At 34.5% G+C, this 20,312-nt stretch overlaps 2 protein-coding genes across 3 annotated transcripts in view; one reads left to right on the forward strand and one right to left on the reverse strand.

Annotated features, from left to right (window-relative positions):
- Positions 1-2,911: 2,911 nt before the first annotated feature.
- Positions 2,912-8,119, forward strand: LOC144981132 (uncharacterized). 2 transcript variants are annotated; one of them, XR_013647016.1, is made up of 3 exons: positions 2,912-3,482; positions 5,864-7,183; positions 7,547-8,119. XR_013647016.1 is itself a non-coding variant. In XM_078929279.1 (2 exons), the coding sequence occupies exons 1-2, from the start codon at positions 3,002-3,004 to the stop codon at positions 5,953-5,955; spliced, it is 573 nt and encodes a 190-aa protein (XP_078785405.1). In that variant the 5' UTR covers positions 2,912-3,001; the 3' UTR covers positions 5,956-8,119. The 2 variants fall into 2 exon arrangements, 1 of the variants encoding a protein (XP_078785405.1); XM_078929279.1 differs by having other exon boundaries at positions 5,864-8,119.
- A 721-nt stretch (positions 8,120-8,840) lies between these two features.
- LOC144981131 (programmed cell death protein 10-like) overlaps positions 8,841-20,312 on the reverse strand; it is a 13,843-nt gene continuing 2,371 nt past the window's right edge. The window contains exons 4-8 of the mRNA XM_078929278.1: positions 19,089-19,215; positions 18,473-18,599; positions 16,112-16,199; positions 15,650-15,735; positions 8,841-13,937 (exon numbers count right to left, since the gene is read on the reverse strand). Coding sequence (XP_078785404.1) covers positions 13,853-13,937; positions 15,650-15,735; positions 16,112-16,199; positions 18,473-18,599; positions 19,089-19,215 — 513 coding nt within the window. The 3' untranslated portion in view covers positions 8,841-13,852. The remainder of the gene's footprint in view (positions 13,938-15,649; positions 15,736-16,111; positions 16,200-18,472; positions 18,600-19,088; positions 19,216-20,312) is intronic.

Here is a 20,312-nt window from a genome sequence, read left to right on the forward strand (position 1 = left end):
AGTTAGACTACAGGTCATAGGCACATATTATAACACATATACACACACACAGAGAGAGAGAGAGAGAGAGAGAGAGAGAGAGAGAGACAGAGAGAGAGAGAGAGACAGAGACAGAGAGAGAGAGAGACAAAGAAACACACACACACACAAACACACACAACACACACAAACACACACAACCACACACACACTATACTTAATCTGCTCTTGATCTGTATAAATCCGATTAACTTAGTATTCCAGCATTGCTTCATCGACTTGTGTATATGACCAGAGTCTGAGCTACCAACCACTATTAAAAATCCCGTAGAAAAACGATCATTTTTACTCCATTATGGACTCCATGCGCTTCAAATTTAAATTATCTTTTTTATATATATTATATATAACGCAAAATCCACAAAACGTGCTCAAAGTCCTTTAAAAGGGGTCTCTGGCCAACATCAACACTTACCGTGTAGGACGAGAAATGACGCCTGTTAGGCTATATTATAGATTTTTTTTTTCGGACAGAGACAACGCTGTTAACGGTCAGGTACTCATTTTACACCTGAGTACGGTGAGAGAAAGTGAGTAAAGAGCCTTTTCCAAGGGCTTAATCAATTATGCGCTGAGCGAAGCTCGAACCCAGGATCTTCCGGTCCGAAAACGAGTGTCAAACCATAAGACCACATATCCTCACAAAAAAAATAATAAAAAATTAATTAATTTAATTTAAGTTTTGTGACAGAGTACACATATACATGTATGTGACACATTGCATCAATCTGTTATGATATCGGAGTGAACCTCACGCTGAAATATGAATAAACTTATCATGGGGAAAAAATGAAATTTGAGTTTACCAGAGCTGTCAACTTCCCATCTTCCCTTGTGCACAGGTTCCCTGACTTCTGAAAAAAATGTAAATGGTGCTGCTCAAAGCTCGAAGAAATAATAAATAACAATGTGAAATTGAATGCAAGCTTCAATTTAATAATATACAAAAAACGGATGAAATGGACGTTTCGAGTTTCCCTTCTTCTATCAACAAAACAGGATGAATGAAACACTACAGACGAATGAGATCGAAATAATGTGGTAGTGTCGTTGTTAATATGAATAAACAAAAACAAACAAAAAAATGATTTGTTAGGGATTTTTTTTCTTGTAGTTTTCTTTATTGCTTCGTCTGGCAACTTTCATACACGCTTGTTCAGATCTTTAAGTATCCGTTCACCCCGACATAATACCGTTTTGAGCAGTGGCGTGGCGTGCTTACAGTATAAAGTGGTGCCAGAATCCGAGGAAAATGACTTTAAAACATGCTTTATTTGTTAAATATAAAAGAAAGAAAAAAAAATTAAGGACAAGACTTACTCAAATAAGTAAGAGGCGGTATATACCATTTGTGACCCATCGTCTCAAAACGGTATTAAGTCGGAACGAACCAGATGCTTAAAATCTGAATTAAATGTTAAACTGGTCAAAAATATAAATTGTTGGCGTTAGCACCTTAAAATATGGGATCCATTCTCCTCAATAAAACATACAAACTCAACACAAGTCTGATATTTCTGCCTATAAGTTCAATTTTCAACATCTTAACCAACCCGACTTAAAACCGTTTTGAGGCGAAGAGTCACATTTCTCAGTATTATTTTTTTTTTAAATGCTGTACTCCGTTTTTAAAAGATGGATGTGGTGCCAGGCGCCAAATCAACCAATATATCCACGCCCCTGGTTTTGAGATAATCTTATGATATTGTTGAAGGCTGACAATAATGAAATCATTGACGTCAAAGCCGAATACGACAATAGAACTGTAGAAGCTGTTGAAAGACATAATTTCCGTTTCAAAATTCCAGATTAAAATAATTTTTTTAATGAAAATCCACGTAAGCAATTTAATTATTTGTAAAAATGATGATCATAATAATGATGATGATGATGATGATGATGATGATGATGATGATGATGATGATGAAGATGAAGATGATAATAACGTTTATTGTTGCTGGTGTTTGTTTTTTGTTTTTTGTTTTGTTTTCTTTTTGTTTTGTTCTTTGTTGTTGTTGTTGTTGTTGTATATTTTTTTAGCACCGACTGAGACAGTCCCGTACAAAAATAAATAAATAAATAAAGAAAGAAAGAAAGAAATAAATAAATGAATAAATAAATAAATAAATAAATAAATAAATAAATAAATAAATAAATAAATAAATAAATAAATAAATTTGATCCAGAAGCGTTTTACATCAAATTGGTGATCTATTAGAATAACCCAATTCGCCAAAGGTTTCAACCCCGGGGCTTTCATGGCGTTTCAAGTTTGAGTCTTTCTGAAAAGTTGGTGGCCGTTTTAAATTTTTAATCGATTGAGATTTAAAGTAAAAAGGTTTTGGCCAAAACGAAAATGAAAAAAAAAAATGTTTTCTCAGAATACGAAAGTGCTCTCGTGGTAAATCAAAATACGGATTATAGTGCTCTCTCTCTCTCTCTCCTCTCTCTCTCTCTCTCTCTCTCTCTCTCTCTCTCTCTCTCTCTCTCTCTCATTCTGTGGGTTGCGGAAAGGGGGGTGGGAGTGGGGGCTAATGTGTTTTTAAACTTAATGTAGATGCCCCAGGTATAAAAATATATCATTATAATATATACTGAAATATATGATTATGATAAAATGATGCAATGATAAAATTCGCATTTCCTTGTGTTTATTTTTCATCTATGACAACGAACTATAACCAAAACAATCGCAGATTTAACTACAGCTAGTAACTCCAAAAACCATAGACGGCTTCTACCATCGTCGGTATCTCCAAACTCATCAACTCTACAGTATGATTAGTCACATAATAACTTAGCTAATAAAACTATGTCAGTAACAATTTACATTTTCAAGAACGATAACTCTTATCTCTATGCCCTGTGCTGGTTGGTGTGTTTACAATTTGATTTTTGGCAAACTTGTAGCTTTCTCTCACTCTCTGACTTCTCAGATACTTCCTTGATACTGCAGAAAAAGATGGGATTAAAATCAAATTCTAAGAAAGGGTATCCTTTATCTCGATATTTTAAAGATCTGAACGAAAGCGACCTTGATTCAGACTCAGAAAACTCATCAGACGATGATCAGTCGGCATCCTTATCACAACATCACCATACTCATCATGGCAGTAGCGGTAGCCAGAAGGAAGAAACAAATGATGACAGTGATGAAAATGTTTCTTCAAACACTTCTTTAACCCCAAAAGAACCGGTGGTTCAGAAGTTGCCATCAGCACGTGATTGTTTTGGAAATAAAAGCAACCCAACATTCTTAAATCTTGATCGCAAGAAGGAAATAGACTGGGATCAATCAACAAATCTCAAACTTTTAGATAGCGACAGTGATCAAGTTATAGATTACAAAACCAACGCAGTGCCCCCTCCCGCCAGTTATGAACCAGTGACCGATTCAAGTATAAAAGTTGTGGACTCAGAAGGAAATAAAAGGAAATCATCAGGTTTGTCCAATGTTGTCGTGGCCATGGCCCATGCCCATCGACAAACATTTATCATTTAAAATTGTAACGATGTAAAAATATTATTTTAATTTGGGAGGCCTTCCGAAAGCTCCTACATCTCCAATATTCTTGTTCTACTAGGGGGTTTGGGAAGGGGGAAATTTTTTTAATAATGTTCTAGTAGGGGGTTTGGGAGGAGGGAGGCTTTTTTAAAAAAAAGTCCCCCCCCCCCCCCCCCCCCCTCCCAAACCCCCTACTAGAACATTATAAAAAACAAGAATACTGGGGATGTAGGAGCTTTCTAAAGGCCTCCCTTTAGTTTTAGTGAAATAATGGTTTGTTACAAAGATGATGTTCGTTTCATATATTTGAACTAGTCTATTCAGTCACCTATTTTCATTACCAATTTTTTCGTAGCAGGCCATGCGCTACTGGCACAGAGAAGAATCAAATTGAATGAAAGTGAAAGAGCAAACAATAACAACAACGATACCCAAATACATAGAATACACCAATGTGGCAAAATAACTGCTGTCTGGAGTTTCTTTGTAAACCAAAACCTGTGGGTTTTTTGTATCTGAGATTTGCTGCATGGTTAAGTCTTTTTAAGTTCATGACAATTCACAGGTAGATAACCACGCCTCTTGGACAATTGTCATAATCTGTCATCTGCATTTTTTGCGGCCGCAAATATAAGGGCGATCCGCAAATTTCCCAAATTTGGCAAATCGTGGCAAATTTTGGGAAAATTGGCAAATCGCGTGGCAAATGTTGGGGAAAAAAAAGAAGCGAAAACAAAATAACGAAAAAAAAAGTGCGGAACTTGAGAAATGTTGCAGCTTTGCCTGGACCCAAACCAAGAGAAGCTACTCTCTACAGATAATGATACTTTAAAATCTTTGTAACAACGCTATTCATAATGTAGCCTCCTTAAATGTAATAAATTGTCTTTTATATATTTTTTTTTCTGTATCGCGTGTTAATTTTTACTGAAACGCTTAGTTCTCCTCGGCAAATGTTTTGGCAAATTTAGGTCTTTTTGGCAAATTTCTTGGCAAATTTTGGGGGTTTTTTGGGCAAATTTTGGCAAATTTTAGGTCCCAATTTGGCAAAAAATGCAGATGACAGCATAATGTAAACAATGATAGTGATTGGTAGACACAGCAAACTACACAGGTTTTACTATCGATGGTATGTGTCTAAATAAATTACCCACTGTTCAACCGCTTGGTCAATAGATAGTATGCGCTTGGCTAAGAAGCTCATAACAATGCCATTCGGAAGTATAAGGGACCAACACACAAAATTGTATGTATCCATGAACGTTTATAGTCTGGTTAAAACAGTTCAGTGAGCCTAACTCATAAACGCGGATGGCAAAGAAACAATAACAAAGACCTGAGTGACGTCATCTTCGAACTATCTATAGAACTAACACAGAAAACTTTGTATAAATGTAACCGTTTAAAATTTGATCGAGAAAATCGTGTGATAACTAGTCACCCATTTGACGGTATAAAGACAATAACAATGATCAGAGAGAGGGCTATTTCATTCATGTTACTGTTTATAAACAACCAAATATGTTTGTCCGAGCACGTGTGAGGGTGTGTCACAAATTTTAAGTTTTGATTGGTCAAAAATTATACTGGTTAATTGCATTTTGACTTGTAGGTCCCTGTGGTATGAGTCCTGATTTGGAGGATGCAAAGGTGAGTCCTTGGAAAAGGAGCAAACTCAAGTGTAAAATGAGTACCTGACTGGCAACAGCACTATGCGGCTATGTGGTCTGGTGGTTTGACACTTGCTTTCGGATCGGAATGTCCTGGGTTCGAGCCTCTCTCATTGCATAGTTGAGTCCTTGGAAAAGGCTCTTTACTCTTATTTTCTCACTGTACTTAGGCTTAGGTGTTAAACGAGTACCTGGTAGTTAACAGTGTTGTCTCTGTCCGAAAAAAAATTGTAATATCGCCTAACAGCAACAGGCGTCATGTCTATTCCTACTTGTTACGTGTTGCTGTTCGTCAGGGACCCTTTGTAAAGCGCTTTGAGTATGTTTAGTGGATATTGCGCTATATAAAAGCTCCATTTTAAACATTTTTTTTATTGAAAAGGAAAAGTTTGTAATTGCACCTCAGAGATATGATGTGTCCGCTGGCATGATAGTGTTGGTGTTGGCTTGTCACCTTTTTGTAAAGGGCCACAAGAACATTTAGTGGATATGATACACGTTTTATTTTGGGTCTTTTTTTTTCTTTTTTTTTTTTGGGGGGGGGGGGGGGGGGGGGGAGGAAAGTCGCTGTTGTTATCAAATAAGAAATCCAGTGTAAAGTTAGATATCACCATTAAAAAAAGAAAATCTCATTTGCATTCCTCAACAGCTGATGAACTCGCAGAGCAAGCAATTTCTCGTAAAACCTGCAGACTTGAACAAGAGGGAACAACGTACGAGGCAGAAGCTGTGGATTCATGACACAACAAGATGGACGACAATCTTACTTTGACTTGACTTACTAACTTATCCGAACCAGCGACCACCTGAGCTCTAGCCTTTCAGTCTTGTGCCATGACGTAGAAGTTAGACTTTGACCTGACAAATGATTCATTGGAGAATAGTATAGATAGAACCAAGAAGATATGCACTCTGCTCCACTATTAGCAGTGATGTGATGATGGCCTACAGAACACCTTCTTTAGGAATTCACGTCCAATCTTCATATGTCAATTTCTGTTGCACGTTCATGTTATAAGATTCAGTCTCTACTGAAAAGTTTATTTTCATATTCAAGCTTGTAAGAAAAAGTGATTGTATACTATTGTTTGGGTTAGCAGTCGTCAACAAAAGTAACAGAATTAGAAATATGGAAAGTACAACTTGAAGAATTTCCATGTTTTCACTCACTCAATCCTTAAGATTTTTGCTACTTTTCAAAACTGGAAAAAATGTATTAAAAAATAAGCATGTGCCTATATAGTTTTATTCAACAACCATTAACATGTAAAAATTAACATCATTAGCTTTGATAATACGCATATAATCTGTCTCAGAAAAATATAATAAATAGGCATGGGGTAAAAGTAACTCGGGTTAACTACAGACTTAGTCGGTGTTAGGGTTGAGTGAGTTAATGTTTTACTGCATCCATCAAAATATAGAATTCTGGATTGTATATTCAGCTCTTATTTGAGTCTTGAGCAACCTTTCAGCAGGAAAATGTGAAATTGAAATTGAAAATATTTCTACTATGAAACTAAAGCAAAGGAATTTGTTCAGAAGAATTTTGGAGAAAAAAAAAGTTATTCAATATTCAGAAGACTCATGGAGCCAGAGTTTATCCAGTTGAATTGGATGCTAGTCTATGGCAAACTACTTTCCACTAGACCAAACAGATCCAAATTCAGATCCAGATGAGACCTGCGGCTATGTAGTCTAGTGGTATGACACTCGCTTTCGGATCGGAAGGTCCTGGGTTCGAGCCTCGCTCAGCGCATAATCATGTCCTTGGAAAAAGACTCTTTACTCACATTCTCTCAGGTGTACTCACCGTACTCAGGTGTATAATGAGTTCCTGGCTGTCAACAGCGTTTTCTCTGTCCGAAAAAAAAATTGTAATATTGCATAACAGTCGTCATGTCCCATCCTTCATGTTAAATGTTGCTGTTGGCTAGGGACCCCTTGTAAAACGCTTTGAGCACGTTTAGTGGATATTGTGCTATATAATAGCTCATTTTAAGAAACAAACTCAATTTATTATGTCGGAATGAACTCGCTGTAATAAATTATTTGAGTCAAAATGACAAAAATTCAGTAACTTAATTTTTAAAGATTAATTTCAAAACACAATATTCATTTTCCTTGTAGAATGAATTAAATGGTACTCAATAATATTAAACTTTAGTTTTCAAAGTTTATTTAATCTTAGGCTTACGCCAATAAATCACACAATTTGATGACAAAATACATGAAAGTGAGGGGAAAAGAAGGTAGATGGAACCAAAAAATAAAATGATACCATTATTAACGCCAGGGACCCCTTGTTTTAAATCGCTTTGAACACATTTAGTGGATATTGCGCTACCTATGTAAAAGCTTACTTTAAATTATTTTTTTTTTTTTCTGTCTCTTTGCTTGTAACCAACTGAGCGCTTGAGACCTTCTAAAGATTTAGTAACAAAAAATTTGTTTCATTTCATACCTTTCAATAAAATTAGATTTAATTTAAATTTTAACTGAAATGTCAACATCTCCAAATTTAGTTGCAGTTTCTTTTTCTCGTTCAACCTGGTATAATAAGAGACTGATATGGGTTAATTATTGGATGGGGTTCTGGAAAATTCTATCAGAACGTGGTACTTATTTATTTGTCATAGTATTGTCATTTTGTGGTTTCTAGAGAATTTGTGTCATCGGCGGGTCATATGAATGAAAGATGGAGTTGGAATGAGGAGGTGGAAAGAGAGAGAGAGAGAACAAGTGAATGAGAGAGAGAGAGAGAGAGAACAAGTGAATGAGAGAGGGAGAGAGAGAAAAAAAAAAGTGAACAAGAGAGAGAGAGAGAGAAAAGTGAATGAGAGGGAGAGAGAGAGAGAGAGAGAGAGAGAGAGAGATTGTAGGAATAAACAAAAATAAAAACAAATTCAGGGCATTGTCTTTTGTTTTGCTCAATGTAAATAATAGTATGAGTATTGATAATGATAGCTTTAAATTCGCACGGCTCCAACAATAAATAATCTTATTGGGATCTTGTGCTGGTGTCTGGGTGAGACTTTTAGGTGATCTCAAACTAGGTACACTGATAGTGTGCTCTTGAAATCTACATCTTTTCCCTATAGTTTTGGATCATTCCCCTTTGTCTTACTTTTTCCTTTTCCTGAAGTTCTTTTAATTGCACGTCTAGAATGTCTTTACTATCCCATTTTCTTCCTTTTTATTTTTACTGGTGCTGATACTGATATGACCTAACTGAGTTGCAAGCGCCGTAAAACCCTTAAAAACAAAACAAAACAAACAACCTTGATGGGATGTTGAAAAAGTGACATGATGGTACTCACTCTTGGCACGTGGTAAATTACTACAATTGGAAATTACTATTTTCATCTCCCAAAACTATAAACGATACATTTGAATTTGACCGTTTCCCTCCAAGCGAAGGTCAGAAGGACAATATAAAGTTATCCCATTCTAAACAAAGACGGAAACCAACTTGGAGATGAGATATAGGGGGATAGGAGACACAGCAAGTGATCTCCTGCCCACTATGGGAGATGAAAAAAAAACCCAACCAGAGATCCCATAATAAATAAGTTACAATTTAATACAATTAAAAAAATAAAGAAAATGAATCAAAACACAAAGTATAAAATACAAACTTTTTTAATAGGTACTTAAATAGATTATATTCAAGATACATTATAATATATTTGTGGCTTTTAACTTATCATATCACAATGAACGTTCACATACAATAAAATATCAACACATCCAAAAGACATCCAATTATATACCGACCAGTCCAGGCTGTGACAGAATGTCATGTCAGATGATGCAAGTACACCTACAATGTTATTACCATTTCCATGACAATTTCAAAAACAAGTAATAAATACATAATTATTAGTGAAATCCTTTGTATGTATGCACCATGGTTACTATTTAAACACACACAAAAACATGATTTTGAAGAAAGAAAAAATCAAAATGTTTCGGGGAGGGGGCTGTGGACAATACGTGACTTGGAACAATCTTGATGGCGTTCGGAAACCGGATCAGTTTTTTTTTTTTTTTGGCTTTATTATGTATAAGTCAAGTGTCAATAAGGGGCACGAACAGCACAAGTATTGAATCAAAGGCCGACTTAAACCCTTGACAGGGGGGAGGGGTTGATTTTACTGTAACCTACACGGCATCCTGATGTTTCCAACAGCAGCAGCAATAGTAAACATAACTTGAACTGCAATGAAGCTCGAGTCACCTTTATTGACAAACCTCTCTTACTGTTACCGTAGTGAAAACAAAGTCTAAAAAAGTTGCTTCTTGCTGAATAAAATTTATTTCCTAATCCTGGGACAATAACACTAATCAGAGCCGAGACTCCAAAGAAAATTTGCCATTAGACACAATTTCAGACGAAAGTCTTGCAGAGAACACAACATCACAACAGAAAAAGAGCAACTCTCATGCCATCTTCCCAAGTCCTTTTCTACGGACCGATAACACAAAATATGATATCCGAGGATCAGAATGTGATTGTTTTCGCGGAAATCTGTGAATCAGAGGAATAATCCCACCCATATGCATCATTTGTACACATGCATTTTATAAGAATTTTAATTTACTGAAATAAATTGCCGACGATTACCTACAATCCATCCAAGCTTAATCAATGCGCAAGAAAAAGAAAAAGTATAAAAAAAAACATTTGTTCACACAAACTCCAGCATCACGCTAAATCAATAAATACATTATTATATCAACATAGATATATCATTTTTTAATTTATTGAAATTTTTTTTTTTTTTTTTTTTTCAAACGGTGTCTGAGTAAGTTAAGTAGGCGAGAGTGGTGATGACGTTCTCCACCAGGTAATGATATGAATGGAATGTGTTCAATACACTGAGTTGTCATATGATTATAAAATAATGAGTTAATGAACAAAAATGAATATAATAGCTTTTAAAAAAAAGAACAAACCACCACAGATGGAAAGGAACCTTCAGCCAACAACAACAAAAAAAACAATAAAAATATAAACATATTACTTAAAATCCCATATAAGGATGAAGATGGCAGAGAAAAAAAAAAAGCAATTCTTTTATTTTTTTCTCAGCTGTCTTATCTGGGTTTTTAAGAAATGTAGGTATTTATGTTTTTTTTTTTATTGTTTTTTTTGTTTGTTTTTTTTTGTTATTGGTTGAAGAAGGGTTTTGATCCCGAAACGTTCCATGTTTGGTATTTTGTTCTTTTTTGAAGCTGTTATACTCATTCTTGTTTAATACTTTTGACAGTCCACAGCTTCTAACAGACAGTATCACAAAACAGTCTGGAGATGTATACCAACAAAACAAATTCATCACTTGACGTGCAGCTAACAAAGAGGTCTACTTTCATTGCAAAATACCACTACATGAAATAAAACACCCGAAAAAGAACTTGAATTTGAATGATGATGATGTGATTATTTAGGAGGATTTTGCAGAAAAAAACAAACAAAAAAAAAACCCAGCTTTTATATAACGCAATATCCACTAAACGTGCTCAAAGCGCTTTACAAGGGGTCCCTGGCCAACAGCAACACATAACATGTAGGACGAGACATGACCCCTGTCAGGCGATATTACACATTTTTGGGACAGAGACAACACTGTTAACGGCCAGGTACTCATTTTACACCTGAGTACGGTGAGAGAATGTGAGTAAAGAGCTCGAACCCTGGACCTTCCGATCCGAAAGCGAGTGTCATACCACTAGACCACATAGCCACACTGTCAAAATGTCAACACAATCACAAAGTAACAAAAACGAAATAATGTCAGTTTATGGAAATGTGGTGAGAAGAATGGTGCCAAGAATATCATTTCATTTGTTGTTGTAAGCAACTGTTCAGATCAAGAAAAATATTCAATGGCAGCTTTCAATCAACGAATATTTCAAGCAGCAGCTGATGAAACGTTTCCAATATCGTGTTTCCTCATATATTATAATATTTTGACAATTAAAAACAAGTTCCCTTGTTTCTTAATTGGATTCAATAGTCTTGTGTCACGTTGCCCAGCAACGGCGAGTAGCATTGTTCTGAACAAAAATAAAATCGGTACTTTTTATTCTTTATGCCGGCAAGAACTTTCCATATGTCATGTGATCAGAATGTATATAAGTCAAAACAGCATCATATGTTATGTTTTTCTATTCTGGATACACTTTTATGATCGTCGGAGAAATATTTCATAAGGGCATCCGCCATTGTTCCGATAGTTTAGAGCCAGTTACTAAGTTACCATGCATCATTACGAGGGAATTGACGTCATGACTGTTGAAGCCTATTAAGAGACATTACACGATTATTTATAAGATCATATTTGATATGAGTGAGTATGAACGAAAGGCTAAAGCTTAACACAAAACTATTTAAATCATATGAAATATACTATAGAAAAAGTGACAAACCATTACGGAGTAATTGCCATCCCTCAAAATAAAATGGCTACCTATCTATAAAATATGTGTAATCACTAGTAAATAGAATACACAGCTAGACTTCACAATACATCGCTAGGGGGGGGGGTCCAAAGTGATGTGTTGACAGGGAGGGGGGGGGGTCAGCAATGGTCATCAACAAGCATCTATTATTAGCAAGGTTCAAAGGCATCAATAATTGCAAAGTTCTTTCAAACACTAAGTATTCTAGTGATGTATCTCTCAAGAAACAAATGGAAGGATATCTCAAAAGAATTCAATTATTTATCTCATCCAGATAGACTCACGAATACGCATCAAGAACCATGGAGAAGGTGCGAGAAGAGATGATATTTTATAGTACATGCGAGTCAAGAGAAAATTTGATCAATAATTTAGTTGGATTGAAAGAAATTCATTCACAAAGACAAGTATAAAAAATGCTCCTACATTATTACATCTGAATTTTAATAACTCACATCTAATTAAAAATGTTAGTTAAATTTTAAGTATGCAAATTTAAATATAGTCCAGTATCGAAAACATAAATTAATCCAACATTTGAAATAATAAAATGTGAAGTTAATAAACGTGAAATAATGATCATGATGAAAAGAATAAATATGAACATATTTCTTTTGTTTTCATTAAATAGATTGACTCCTACATCTGTAAATAAATCATGATGACAATCACTTGAAGTCAAATAAGGAATATACTAAATGTGACGCCTATAAAACTAAAAATAGAGGTGCCTAAATGATTTAATAAAATGGAGATAAAGATAAAGGGAATAAATCTGACTCATGAATGAACAACACAAAATAAACATTTTTGTGTTGTTCATTCACGAGTCAGATTTACTCCCTTATCTTTATCTCCAGCCTAAAAACCCATATCTAGATACTCACTGCACACAATTATGGATCTCTTGAAAAGTGTGTAAGAAATAAAAAAAAACACAGTGACCCACTTTCAAAACCTAAGACGCGATACCCTAAAGGCCATACAACCGTAATAACCCACAATGGCAGCATGTTTGGACTACTTTAACCTTCTACTAATCTAAATTTAGAGCTATATCCTCATGTAGTCTATCTTTGTTTTAAATAACTAACTAATCAAAACAGAATATCCTGGGACATGCCAGGGTCAATTCCTTACACAAAAACAGTCATTTTTATCTCTCCTGATTGCCAAATCGACGGTGGACACAATGAAAAAAAAAAAAAGATAAAAATACATAGAGCATGCCTTTTAAATTTATATAATCAATAAAAACAATCTTCATGGGTGGAAATAGAGAAATCATAGTTTTAACTCACTAACCCTAACACTACACGACTATATCCGTAGTTTATCAGGGTTACTTTACCCATGCCTATTTATTAAATTTTCTGAGACAATTTATAGGCGTAATATCAAAGCTAATGTTTTTAATTTTTACATGTTAATGATAGTTGAATAAAACTATCTATGCACATGCTCATTTTTTAATACATTATTTTGTCCAGTTTTGAAAAATAGCAAAAATCTCTAGGATTGAATGAGTTAACGGGGAAAGGGTAAACGATGAGATAATGGAGAGTGGTGCAATATTCTCTGTATGATATTTTTGAAAATTTGATCCAAAATGAATACCATACTCTCTCAATGTAAAATTACCTATATTAATATCACAAACTTGTAGCACTATTATTACTACTGACAACAACAACAAAAATTGTTTCTCTAATCCATTTAGAGAGAATGATATTACAACCTTTGAATTACACTTTGTGTTGGAACTGAAATATACTCATAAAAATACCCAAAAAAAATTAATTAAAAAGCAAATAAAAAAAGAAAAACTCTTTATTATTAACCCTTTGTACGACAAGTTCAATTGAGCTCTAACCTGATACAAAATCTTGCCATTTTCGCGAAGAAAGAGGCAACACAATGAAGCTCAAGGGTCGACAAAAGCCTTTTGTTGTATCCCAAATTACTACTGTCTTGGTAAAATAAGATTTAACCGGATAAACAATGGGAAAGATTATAATTTTAAAGAAATTTAGTCTCGCCATAAAAGGGTTAATGTTGCGGTAGTAGTTATGGGAGTGGGAAACACGTGTGTCAATAGATGATATACGCGTGTCAATAGATGATATACACGTGTCAATAGATGAAATACGTGTGTCAATAATAACCTAACAGCCTAACAGCATTCTTGCTTGACAGTCTTCAGGATGAGATTGGTTTGGTGGATGAGATAATTGGCACTCATAAAAACGTTCTGGTTTCTGGTGAAAGGCAAAAAAAAACAAAAAAAACAATGAAGTCATTTTACAATAAACTGATTTCTTTACTACTACTAAAAATGATGATGATGATAATACAGTGGAACTCGGAAATAGCGAGTTTGACGGGTCCACTCCTGATTACTCGCTATTTCCGAGTTCTCGCTATTCCCGAGTTGCCAGGAAAGGTCACTCGGCCGGTGGAAGAAAAGATTATAATATTACTGGTTATTTCCCTTGAGTGTGTAATTCGAGTAAAAGCTGTCGCCCCTATTTCAATTTCTTCACAATGTTTTTTTTTTGTTTGTTTTTTTTTTTTTTTTTGTTTTTTTTTTTTGGGTGTTTTTTTGTTTTTTTTTTAAATTTTATTTCAAGTAAAATCATGACTAGAAAAAACAAGAACATAGAAGTATGCATACTATATTAAATTCAAACAGACTCTCTCTCTCTCTCTCTCTCTCTCTCTCTCTCTCTCTCTCTCTCTCTCTCTATCTCTCTTCACACTGATTTGAAGTTGATCTAGTGACACGGACTGGGTTTATAAAAATCGGTAATAGTAATAGAGGATTGTTTTTTGGAATCTTGTAGCATCACTTGAATTTGTTGCTCAACATTAACAAGAGAATCCAGCACATTTTCAGAGTCACGATGTTGCATTAGAAACATAAAGTTGGGTGGGGGCGGGGTTGAACACGGCCTTCGTTAACTACGTAATGATGGTCACGGGTTGAAGTTGATCCACCCCTAAAACCCACCCCTTCCATTTCCATCAAGATTTCGTGTATGTGTTTGTGTGTGTGTGTGCGAGTGTTTGTATGCACTAGGCATGTTTGATGAGGTAAGCAAGCGCATCACTCAATCACTGACCCACTGAAATGATGGTTCCACGTTCCCCTCTCTCGCTGATCGTGTCATTCGTTAACGATGCTTCTCGCTGACCGATGCTGCGAAGTGAGGCATGTTGACATGTGCTTACCTCGCGCGTCGCGTGGCACCACATTGGGTGAATCCCCACCCCCAATACACACGCACACACCCAACCCCCACCCAAATTTGTTTCGCCTACTATGTACAACTACAGACTAGGCTACTATGTAATATTACTCGTAACGAAAAATAAGAAAAGAAAAGAAGCTAGGCTAAAAATATTTAAATCGCCCTTGTCTGTTGTTTTGCTTTACTTGTTCGAAGTCCTAGGCTGGGGCAGGAAATGCTCGTTATTTCCGAGTTGACCTCTTTTTCATACTCGCTACTTTCATGCTAATTTTATTGACTCAAATAAGAGAAGAAAACGGGGATTTAGATTTTACTCGCTATTTCTGAGTTCTCGCTATTTCCGAGTACGTTACTTTCATGCTCTACTGTAATGACAATAACAAAGATGATGATAATGACAAGAGAAAAAAATTTGACAAAAGGGGAACAGAGGGCGTAGGACATTGTTGAAATTCCAGCAATTATTGATATTTTTGTTGGTTATCTAGTAGTTGTTTTTGTTAATGTTGTTATTAATACTACTGCTCTATTTGTTGTTATTGTTGTTGGTGGTGTTGGTGTTAGGGGTGGTATTGGTGGTGGTAGTGGTGGTGTTGTTATTGTTGTTGGTGTTGGTGGTGGTGGTGTTGTTATTGTTGTTGTTGTTGGTGGTGGTGTTGTTATTGTTGTTCTTGTTGTTGTTGTTGGTGCTGGTGGTGTTGGTGGTTTGTTTCACTTACTGGTTGGTGTCCCGGAAGTATTCCTTCAGAGTGTTACTGAATTTCTTGGAATACCGAACAAACTCTTTCTTCCTTTCTTCCAAAATCTAAAGAAAAGAAATAAAATGTAAGCATCATTACTTGATAACTTCAGCAAAAAAAGCAAAGTAATTTTGGACAGCTGTGTTGAAACTCAAATGAAATCCATTCAGAAAAAAAAAAAAAGAAAAAGAAAACATATGATAGATGCATCTAATTGTGAGGCAATAATGGTGGTTTGTTTTACATACCATTTCTCATTTTTTTAAAATAAGTCCTGTGATCATTCGACTGTATTTAACTTTTGACAAAACAAAAAGTCAAAAATAGTCATCCCATTGGGTGATGATTTATTTATGTTTTGTTCCATCGAAATTCATTCTAATTATCAAATTATTAAAGAAAGAAAACAAGTAAGGACTTATAATGAAAACAGTAACCAACCTGCTTGCTTCCACTTTCAGAGGGAGGCATCTGTGTTATTACTTGATTGACAGCGTCCAACAGAATTTTTATGGAATTGGCTATTTCCCTAAAAAAAAAAAAGAAAAATGAAAATTGTACACATCTGTAAGAGCATGTCCTAAAATAGCTTGCTATACGGTGACCAATTTGCATAGAGGTGCTTAATTGATCATTACATTTGTGAAATAAAGCTAACAAGTGTAAAAACAAAAGGTTAATCAAAATAAAATGAATATTGAAAATGGTATGCGTTTTCAAATTCAGCATAATGAATATTAAATTATATTTGCAATCATACTCTTTTTTTCCAGCCAGATGGGTGATCAGTTGTCAACCGCGTTTTTCAACAGATATTAGAGAATAACTTAACTAATAACTTAACACATACATTTAAGTGTTCCTCTCAAATATAAATTACAATTATGCTATAGTTAGAAGTAGAGGCACATTCCCAAACTGAATACTTATGGAGTAATCTTTTTGAAACGAAAAGTAAAGCGAGTTCTATTTCTGAACGCCCAACAGCTCAGTTGATAGAGCACTAGTTTCACACACAAACGGCTTGTGATCGATCTGGGAAGTCAAAAAGATTTTCTTTCTGACCCTCTGTCCATCCAGCAGTGATTGATTAACTGGCTTTGTTGGATCTGACAGACAGTACTTAGGGATCAACTACAAGTAGCTACCTATCCCAAGGGTCACAAGAGATTGCTATTGTCCATTTCACACTAAAGAAAAACTGGGAAAAACTCTGGCTCCATGGGCCGAATGGCTCCGAATGACAACTTTTTAGAAGTAGACAACACTTTCTTAAGCCGCATACATACTTAGGATCTTTTTGAAACTAAAAGTAAAGTGAGTTGGATCTCTAAATGCACTTAATGACACTTTACAGATTGTAGTCGCAGCAATGTCAAGGGTTAAAAAAATATTAATATTAAAGTTTATCTCTGAAACATTCACTCTTATGCGGCGATAAGGTCTTGTGGTATGACACTCGCTTTCAGATTGGAAGGTCCTGGGTTCAAGCCTCGCTCGGTGCATAGTTGAGTCCTTGGAGAAGGCTCTTTACTCACATTCTCTCACCGTACTCAGGTGTAAAATGAGTACCTGGTCGTTAACAGCGTTGTCTCTGTCCGAAAAAAAGTATAATATCGCCTAACAGGCGTCACGTCCTGTCCTAAATGTTAAATGTTGCTGTTGGCCAGGGACCCCTGTATAGCGCTTTACGAATGTTTAGTGGATTTTGCGCTATATAAAAGCTCAATTTTTTTTTTTTTTTTTTTTGTTCAAACAACCACTGTAGGTGAATAATGATGAAGGGCCGGTGTATGTAACCAATTGACAGTTTCTCTGTGACCTCTTATTGCTATGCATGGTAAGCTATTAACATAAATTTCTTTTTAACTACTATACTTATATAGTATTCGTCTCAGGTTATTAAATCAACATACAGTGCATACAATTTTAAAAATTCACATCAGTTATCGCATATTTTATTAAAACTAGTAGAATAAACATTTCAGTGCGTTTTATTTTGTATTCAAAAATTTTTAATAAGGTATGTTTTGCCCCTAATCTCAAACGATTAAGATGAACCATAGCCACCTGGCCTATATAACCTTAGGCAAACAGCAGACAGATCCGGACCATCATTTTAAAACAAACAATTGACAAAAAATGCATCACGTTGTCAGGTGTCGCAAGACAATTCCTTCCTCAATGTGTCGAAATATTGTGATACATACTAATTGACTGTAGAAATGACCAGTTTTGTCTGTTTGGCATGTACTACAGGTAGCTATGGAATTAAGGAATATTTGCCAATCCTGAACGTTGACTGGAAATAAATAGCCAAGGTGAAGAAATAGGCTAAACGGAAGTAAATACGTAATGCTCAAAACATCCATTCCTTTCAACTTTTCTTTACTTTTGCCGTTGACCTAAATGTGAAATTTCAGTTTTTGTCAATTAAGAAAATATATTCATTCTCCTCAAATAATAAAAAAAAATGTCTTAACTCACTCAACCTTTAACACCGACTATATATCCGTAGTTTACCCGGGTTACTTTTACCCCATGCCTATTTATTACATTTTCTGAAACAAATTATAGGCATTGTATCAAAGCTAATGTTCTTAAATTTTACATGTTAAAGGTAGTTGAATAAAACTATCTATGTACATGCTTTTTTAATACATTTTTTTTTCTAATCTTGAAAAATAGCAAAATCTCTAGGATTGAGTGGGTTAACACAAATCTCATTTTTTTAAAAACTATAAATTCAAATTTAGCATCCAAACTGTTTTGTCTTGCCATAATTATAAACAAGCCACCTACTTGATAGTTTCAAGGAACTGTTTCCTGTCGTAGATCTGGTTAGGAATACGACTCAGGATGACCTTGAGGTCACAGGCACACTTGAAAAGGGTCTTGAAAGAGGACTCTGGTCTTGGAATTATAAGTTCTGTATAGAGAGGACCCAACAAAAATAGAAATAAATATCTTTCCAAAGTTGTATTTACCCACTGTGTGAGAGTAAAAAAGATTAAAATCAAGAAGAAAAGAAAAGACGTGAAAATAAAGCTTAAATGATAAAAAAATATGAAAAGTTTGGTTTATGAACTTTGAGAAAATGTGAATATATAATCTCTTCAATAAAACAAAAAAACCTACTGCAAGTTTCACATTTTTGACAATAAATTATATTTTTAGAAAAATACCGTTTTGGGACGGTGGGCCATGTAATATAGCAATGATTTGCTTGTTATAAAGTAACAGAAAATGAGAAGACGAAGGAACAGAAAAAGGAGAGATAAAATTTAAAAAAAAAAAAAAGAGAGAGAGAGAGAGAGAGAGAGAGAGAGAGAGAGAGAGAGAGAGAGAGAGAGAGAGAGAGAGAGAGAGAGAGAGAGAGATTCAATGTAATCTAAAAATAAGCTATGAATCAGCCTACCTTCTGAGTCATTATTGCCCCCTAGTCGTAGCAAAGTTTCACAGACATCAACTCTATCAGCTACATCTCCCTTCTTCATCAATCCAAGAATCAGGTCATAGGTCAGACCTGGTACTGTACCCTCAGCCTGCAAGCAATATATATATATATATATATGTAGATTATGCCTGGAAGAGAAATATACTATAATCAAACACCCTCATGAAGCCACACTCAACACGAAAAGTGAGATGTACGGAACGTGTCCACATCGGCGGAAATTCTTGTTAATTAACTTTAAACCGGAACCACTTCAAGAAACAACAACAGTCAACAAAACAACTCAGTCCTGACGATGGCAAATTAAGCCTGAAACATTAATGTAGACTGCCTCAAACATTGTGGTAAATATTTTAAAAAATAATAATTCGCTCCAGTACTACATGTCGAGCACTTTTCGTACCATATTTGTATCAAACACGATTCAATATATATATATATATATATATATATATATATATATATATATATATATATATATATATATATATATATATATATAAACCAGGTTGAAAATGAGTGGAAGTAACACATCTCACCTTAAAATAAACCCTGTCAATGAACAAACAAAAATATCTCTCTCTTAACTCTCCTTTTTCTTTGCCAATGTATGGGGCCTTTGCTGAGTCAATTCGAATAGTATTATCTCTGTCTTACGAATAATATAATAATAATATAATAATAATAATAATAATAATAATAATAAATAATAATAATAATAATAATAATAATAATAATAATAATAATAATAATAATAATAATAATAATAATAATAATAATAATAATAATAATAATAATAAAATAATAATGATAATGAAACTTTAAAACAAAAATAATAATAATAATAATAATAATAATAATAATAATAATAATAATAAAATAATAATAATAATAATAATAATAATAATAATAATAATAATAATAATAATAATAATAATAATAATAATAATAATAATAATAATAATAATAATAATAATAATAATAATAATAATAATAAGTAAAACATAAATGCCCAGTTCAAGCAAGGGACATAAGTTACAGTAGATCCAAGAACAATCATAATCAATTCCCAAGTCTATACACAGCCACAGGATCTCTGTCTCTGCTATATGGGACATAACCATGAGACTCTCTCTCTCTCTCTCTCTCTCTCTCTCTCTCTCTCTCTCTCTCTCTCTCTCTCTC

The sequence above is a fragment of the Berghia stephanieae genome, chromosome 10 (assembly GCF_034508935.2).
Source record: "Berghia stephanieae isolate SIO BIC M18660-M18661 chromosome 10, UCSD_Bste_1.3, whole genome shotgun sequence".
Classification (NCBI taxonomy): Eukaryota; Metazoa; Mollusca; class Gastropoda; order Nudibranchia; family Aeolidiidae; genus Berghia; species Berghia stephanieae.

Excerpts from the sequence above, each read along its gene's own strand:
- LOC144981132 (XM_078929279.1), top strand. The coding sequence starts at position 3,002 with ATGGGATTAAAATCAAATTCTAAGAAAGGGTATCCTTTATCTCGATAT. Across the intron at positions 3,483-5,863 it reads AAATAAAAGGAAATCATCAG|CTGATGAACTCGCAGAGCAA; the intron begins GTTTGTCCAATG and ends ATTCCTCAACAG.